The 7,210-nt window shown below is 51.5% G+C and overlaps 1 protein-coding gene across 7 annotated transcripts in view; it reads left to right on the top strand.

Annotated features, from left to right (window-relative positions):
• Positions 1-577: 577 nt before the first annotated feature.
• ZNF341 (zinc finger protein 341) overlaps positions 578-7,210 on the top strand; it is a 43,841-nt gene continuing 37,208 nt past the window's right edge. For 4 of the 7 annotated variants that reach the window (XM_028499459.1, XM_028499458.1, XM_028499456.1 and 1 more), the window contains exons 1-2: positions 578-824; positions 6,197-6,307. In XM_028499459.1, the coding sequence (XP_028355260.1) occupies positions 635-824; positions 6,197-6,307 (301 nt within the window). In that variant the 5' untranslated portion in view covers positions 578-634. Of the gene's footprint in view, positions 825-979; positions 995-1,624; positions 1,691-6,196; positions 6,308-6,650; positions 6,696-7,210 lie in introns of those variants that run through there. The other 3 variants (XM_028499457.1, XM_024128647.3, XM_028499460.2) reach the window with 3 other exon arrangements.

The following is a 7,210-nucleotide window of genomic DNA, read 5'->3' as shown; positions in this document are numbered from 1 at the left end:
CAACAGGGATGGGGTCAGTGCACAGAGTTAGGTGTTCAAATTGAGACAGGCTGGGACCTGGGAACCTTTGCTGCAATGCTGCAATGCTTGCACCCGGACACACGTCTCCCTGAGCAACAAAATACAAAGAAACTATATGGGACTAAAAATAACTGCGTGCATGCATGCACGGTTGGGGCCGTGCATGTACCTTTTGGGTTGGGACCCAAAAGGTACAAAAAGACAGAAAAACCCAACTGCCATTTGTGAAGAACCAGGAACAAAAACTTGGTGTTGGGAGCAAAAGCAGGGTACTGCACATGTCCCCCTTCACACAATACCACCTAAGGGGTGGACAAATCACCTAAGCCACCCCTCCGCCTGACCCCTGGACACACCCCTACCTTCACCCCATATAAGGAACAAACTTGCCCCCCCTCAGCAAGCAAGCAAGGGAACCTGTCATTTGCTCTCCCTCCCCCCTGCTGCAGCAAGGGCCCCAATAAAGCCTTGCCTGAATTTCTTATCTGGCCTCTAGTCAACTTCTATTCATTGGGGAAAGCCAAGAACCCTGGTTGGTATCAAAATGCTGCAGAGATAGGGGTCCACGTGTCCAATAACTGGGTTATCCAGGTGGGGCTGGGGGAGGCACGGGATGCTGGGGGTCCCGCGAGCCATTCCTGGTTTTCCGGGATGGTGGACGGGCTCCGAGGAGAAAGGAGGGCGCCCCCTGGCGGCCCCGACGCCGCCGCCACCACGGCTCCCACAATGCTCGCGCAGCCCGGCTTCGGGCTCCAGCGGCATCGGCTCCAAAATGGCGCAGACGATCTTCGAGGCCCTGGAGGGTGAGCGGCGGCGGGGACTGGGGAGGCGGCTGTTCCGCCTTGCGCCCCCTCCCGCCGCGAACTCGCAGCGCGGGGCCCAGGGCGCGTGGCGCCTGCGGGGCGGAGGGCGCCGGGCCGGAACAGCCAGCGGGGCGGGAGGGCCACGGATGGGAACAGCCGCGGGAGCGGAGGTCGGCAGGGGTGGGGGAGCAGTGGGGCCCGAACAGAAGCGGAGTTGAGGCTCAGTGGTGGTGGTGGTGGGGCATCTCGGGACCGGAACAGCCGCGGGAGTCTAGGCCCGGCGGCGGCTGCGGCGGAGGGTTGGGGGTAGGGTGGTGCGTTCAACCGGACAGGCACCGCGGTAGAGAGAAGGCCCTGGGGGAGAGCACCGAGAGCGGAACAGCCGTGGACGGCTGGCGCAGCGGGAGGGGAGCCTCGGACCGGAACAGCAGCCGCCTCGAGGGCCCAGGCGGCGCGCGGTTGGGGCTGGGGGGGAGTTTCCTGGACGGCTGGCGCAGCGGGAGGGGAGCCTCGGACCGGAACAGCAGCCGCCTCGAGGGCCCGGGCGGCGCGCGGTTGGGGCTGGGGGGAGGTTTCCTGGAGGGAACAGCCGGGGGATGGTGTGCAAGCCAGGACGGGAACCGCGAGGCGAGCATGGCTGCACCGCGGATGCGAGGGCTGGGGAGGGCTGCATCCAGGGGGACCGTGGTGCAGCAGCGGCTGCGGGGGGACAGGGGCTGAGCCAGGGGTCCTGACCATTAAGAACTTGTATTGAGCGCCAACTGTGTGCCTTGCGTTCTGACATAGTGTCTTCAATTCAGACCAGGAAAGAATCGGCACCACCTGTGTGCAAGGCCAGGCCTTGGACTGAAACCAGCAAACACGGGGTGACTACTTTGGGCACCATTACGGGGTGCAGAGTATTATAAACCCAGACCAAGAAAGGATGGGTGCCAACGGTGTGGTTGGCCGGGACGCCAAGTTACCAGACCCAAACCAGCAAACACCGCACCGACTGGTTGTCCCATGCTCTGCGAGATCCTAGGATGTGAATGGTCCTCAGGCTCTGGGAATTGTGAGCTTTGGAGACAGGCAAACACTGAGAGCCTCCATGCGCACTTGCTAGGAGTTGGAAAGGAAGCCTCAGAGAATTCAGGGCCATGGCACAGAGTTGATGCTGGGGTATACAGACCCAAGAATGCTCTTGGAGGGATGAGATGAGTATACACATAATTAGAGTGCACCCTGAAAGTAGGCTGGACTAGTGGTATGTGGCTGAGGCTTTGAGTCCTGCAACTCCCCAGGAGGTCTCAGCCTTGTCTCTTAACATCTTGGAGGATCAGCTCTCTCACCACGAAATGCGTAATCCTCCCCACATCTGGGAAGGTTAAGTTTCAGGAATACTCGTTGGTAAGGGATGTAGGAATTATAGAAGAGGTAAACAGTAAAGATAACCTCAGCTGGTGTTCAGTGCTGTGATGGGTGATGGATGTGGAAGGCCAGGGTCATTGGTGGCTCCCTCTGGGAGGCCAACAGGATGGTGTGAGGCCTGCTTTCTCTCTAGGTTCATGGACTTACTCAGTGTTTGAATTTTCACTACAAGAATGTGTTCCTGTATTGAGTGATGAAGAAGGTAAAGGAAAAATCAGTTCCCAGGACTGTGTGATGCATGCTGGGCTAGGAGAAGGGCAGCAGAACTGTGGGCATCCAGAGATGACCCAGGCAGTGGGGGCTGCATTTGCAAAGCCCTGGTGGGGAGAGAGGTCTAGGATTCACAGAAGTTCATGTGAGCAGCTAGAGATGAGGCTTCTGAACTTTATCTTGGCATCAGTGTGGAACTAAGAAAGGGTTTTCAGCAGGGGAACTGCACAAGCTAACGTTATGTTTTATAAAGTTCACCCTGGCTGCTCTGAGAACAGACAGGAGGGGTCAGAGTGGCCGCGGGGAGGTGAGACCACTGCGGCTGTCCTGCTGGGAACTGATGGTGGCCTGGGCTCTGGGGACAGCTATGGGGATAGAGGAAAAGTGGATCTGAGAGATATTTGGGAGACAGAATAGGCTAGACTTGCTGAAGGACCGGAAATCAGGGTGTGAAGGGAGATAGGTTAAGGGAAGAATCCCTTAAGATTAAGGGGTGGCCCAGGGGCTTTAGCTGGGTGGACAGTGGTGCCCTGTTCTTATTGATGAGGATTACTAGGAGAGGAACAAACTTAGGGGTGGGGAATGACACATTTGGTTTGAGTTTTACATAGACAGCATTTTTTTCAAAGACTTAATTTTTTTAGAGCAGTTTTAGGTTTGCACAGTTGAGAGGAAGGTACAGAGACTTTCTGTATACCTTTGATCCTACACATTCATAACCTCCCCTTTAATCAACATAACTCATCAGAGTGGCACATTTGTTGCCAAGGATGAACCTGCATTGACACATCATAATCACCCAAAGTCCATAATTTATCTTAAGTTTCACTGTTGGTGGTGTACATTCTATTGGACAGTTGTATAATGACATATATCCATCACTGTGATATTATCATACAGAGTATTTTCACTGCCCTGAAAATCCTCTGTGCTCTACCTATTCATCCCTCCCCCCACCCCCGGCAACCACTAATCTTTTTATTGTCTCCATAGTTTTGACAGGCAGTATTTTTTATTTTATTTTTTAAAAAACAGTCATTGATTTATTTTGGCTGCACCGGGGTTTAGTTGCAGCATGCAGCATCTTAGTTGCAGCATGCAGCATCTTAGTTGCAGCATGCATGTGGGATTTAGCTCCCCCAACCAGGGATCGAACCCGGGCCCCCCGCATTGGGAGCACGAGTCCTACCCAGGCTGGACCACCAGGGAAGTCCCAATATATATTTTTAAATAAATTTATTTATTTTATTTATTTATTTTTGGCTGCGTTGGGTCTTCATTGCTGTGTGGGCTTTTTCTCCAGTTGCGGGGAGCAGGGGCTGTGCTTCGTAGAGGTGTGCAGGCTTCTCATTGTGGTGGCTTCTCTTGTTGCGGAGCATGGGCTCTAGGCACGCGGGCTTCAGTAGTTGTGGCTCATGGGCTCTAGAGCGCAGGCTCAGTAGTCGTGGTGCACGGACTTAGTTGCTCCGCGGCATGTGGGATCTTCTCGGACCAGGGCTCGAACCCCTGTCCCCTGCATTGACAGGCGGATTCTTAACCACTGCGCCACCAGGGAAGCCCCCAATATTTTTTTTTAAATTAAACTTTTTATTTTGAAATACTTTTTTTCTGTAGATTCACATGCAGTTGTAGAAATAATACAGAGAGATTCCATTTATCCTTTACTTAGTTTCCCACAATGTAACATCTTGTAAAACTATCCTATAGTATTATAACCAGTCGACATACAGAACAGTTCTATCACTACAAGATGTTGCCCTTTTATGGCCCCACCCACCTCCTTCCCCTGCTCCCCATCCCTGATGTCCGGCAACCACACTAATCTGTTCTCCATTTCTAAAATATTATCATTTCAAGAATGTCATGTAATTGGAATCATAAAGTATATAACCTTTGAGATTGGCTTTTTTCACTCATTGTAATTCCCTGGAGATTCATCCAAGTTGTTGCTTGTATCAATAGGTTGCTCCTTTTTATTGCTGAGCAGTGCTCCGTGGTGTGGATGCACTGCAGTTTGTTTAACTGTTCACCCACTGAAGGACATCTGACTTGTTTCCAGTTTTTTACTATTATGAATAAAACTGCTATGAACATTCATGTACAGATTCGCACACAAATGCTGACATACAGTTTTGCATTAGATGATAAAAGATTTACTGAAGCTCCTTCTGGAGGAGCATGAACCCCAGGTTTGAAACTCCAGATATTAGGGAGAACTAAATGAGGGCGAGTGAGGATTCTCAGGGAGAGTGTAAGAGGGAGAGGAGAGAGAGCCAGATGGAAGGAAGCCTTCGAAAATAGAAACATTTAGGGGATGGACAGGAGAAGAGAGTAAAGGAGGCTGGGAAAGAGCGAGCAGAGAGGTAGGAGAAGACCCAGGAAGGGTGGTGCCCTGGAGCCTGAGAAGGGAGTGTTTCAAAAAAGAATGTCTGATGCTGCCAGGTGGTCTTTGGTGATTCTGGTGGAATGATGGGGGCTTAAGCCCCACTGGAGTGGGTGGAGGAGGATTGGGAGGTGGGCAGAGGAGATGGAGGGTTGTAGCCAGCTCTCATCGGATGCTTGATGTTGAAGGGAGGAGAGATGAGAACATGAGTTCGAGGGAGGCCATTCTAGAGAAACCTGAGTGTGTGTGGCCGCTGCTGGGAAGAAGTTGTGGGCACAGTGTGAGATGGGCCAGCTGGTGGAGAACGGCTTCTGAAAGAGCAGGAGGAGATGGAGAGAAGGGCTGGCCTCAGGAGGCACACAACCTGCACTGTGACAGGGGAAAGTATGGATTCAGTTTGGCTGCAGGAGCTAATGGTTCTAATTGCCTTTCAGTTAGAAGCTGGGGCAAGTGTCCAGGTGAGAGGTTGGCTGTGAGGACAGAGAGAAGGAGGCGCCCTCTGGGTTATTGGGGAGGGAGGCAGTGGCATTGGTGGCCACTTAGATGTGAGGAGGCCTGTCTTCCAGCTGGTGACACAGCTGGACAGTGTACTACTGAGAACCTCAACAGTGACAACTGGTTGGAAAACATGGACGTAGTTAGCTTCTCAAGAGTCCCCCCGACCACAATCCAGATTACGCTGTTTATTGAGGAACTGAAAAAATAAGCACACGTTGGAAAACAAGAGAAGCCCAAGTGCAAACGGATTTGTGGGATTTGTGGGGTGTGGATGGGGAAGACTTAGTAACATGATTTCCAAAGGGGTTGTTGCATTTCGGATTAGATTCAGCCATGAGTAACAGAGAAGCCCAACCTAGCAGTGGCTTAAACAGGCTAGAAGTTTATTTCTCTCATGTGAGAGTCCAGAAAAAGGCAGTCGAGAGCTGTGACAGTGGCTGTGTTCTACGAGGTCCTCAGAGACCCAGAATCTTTCCAGTCTTTTGCCCTGTAGTGCCCTTGTCCTCATGATCTGGGATGGTGGCTGGAGTTCCCACCATCATCTTCTTGTTCTAGGAAGCAGGATGGAGGATCAGACAAAGAAGGGGGTCACATACCAGGCAGCTTTTAAGAAAACTTCCCCAAAGCTCCCATTGACCAGAACTTAGACATTCTCTAGCTGCAGGAGTGGCTGGGAAGTGTAATCTTTATTCTGGGACCATGTTCCCAGCCAAAAATCTTGGGTTCTATTGCAACAGAAGTTGGAGAGAAAGCATATCAGGGCACAGACAGACATTTTTGCCATGGGGCCCTTGCGATGGGTCTGACTTGTAAGGGTAAGTCAGCAGGATGCTGGGCCCACCTTCCAGAAAGGCTGCTTTTCCTTCTTCAGGAATGGACAATCAGACTGTCCTAGCTGTCCAGTCACTGTTGGATGGCCAAGGAGCAGTTCCTGATCCAACAGGCCAGAGCGTCAATGCACCCCCTGCTATCCAGCCACTGGGTGAGTATCTGCTCAGGTTCACCAGTGGGAAGGGTAAGTAGCTTCCTGTGAAAACAGGTGGGGCTGATAAGGGGGTGTGGCAGTGAACTGCCCACTGTGGTTCCCAGGTTGTCCTCTCATGTCTGAAGCCTCTCTCCTTCCTCCCAGCTTGGATCTTCAGGCTCAGACTCTTCTTGCTTAGCTCTGAGGACAGTCTTTTTCAGTCACTTAGTGAATGTGGGGATCATGACAGAGAATGACTAGGAGCCCCGATGCTTAGCAATGCTTGTACCTTTGACCCAAAGTCATTTCTCAGCTTCCCCTCTATGAGGCTAAGCATGAATCTCTCCAATTTACAGCCCAGGCCCTGCGACGCAGAGAGGGCAAGGAACTTCCTTTAGAGCCCCGTGTGAGTCTGTGTGTTCATCCATTCATTCTACAAAGATTTTTGAGTACTTGGGAACCATGCTGGGGACAGAGAGACACACACCTGAGCTTGAATCCTTGTTCCCATAGTTTGCTCTGTGACCTTGGGCAAGTGAGTTAACTTCTCTGTGCCCTCAGTTTCCACATCTGTAAAATGGGGATAATAGTCCTACCTCATAGGAACCTTGTGAGGGTACTTGGGATTTGGTTTTAGCTGTCATAAATAAGAAATGCAAGTTTCTTGTAGTTTGTACAAGATTAAAGTTTATTTCTTTGTTGCATGAAGTCCTGATGACTCAGACCCCTTCTTTCGTATGGCTCTGCTGCTCTCAGCATGCGGTCCAAGATGTCTGCTCCAACCTCCCACTTTCATTTGCACACTCCAGCCAACAGGAAGGGAAGAAAGAAGGAAGTAGAAGTCATACCCCTTCCTTTTTTTTTTTTTTTTTTTTTTTGTGGTACGCGGGCCTCTCACTGTTGTGGCCTGTCTTGTTGTGG

The sequence above is a fragment of the Physeter macrocephalus genome, chromosome 14 (assembly GCF_002837175.3).
Source record: "Physeter macrocephalus isolate SW-GA chromosome 14, ASM283717v5, whole genome shotgun sequence".
In the NCBI taxonomy this organism is placed as follows: domain Eukaryota; kingdom Metazoa; phylum Chordata; class Mammalia; order Artiodactyla; family Physeteridae; genus Physeter; species Physeter macrocephalus.
The sequence above is the reverse complement of the archived record's forward strand: the minus strand, read 5'-3'. Positions and strand labels throughout refer to the sequence as shown.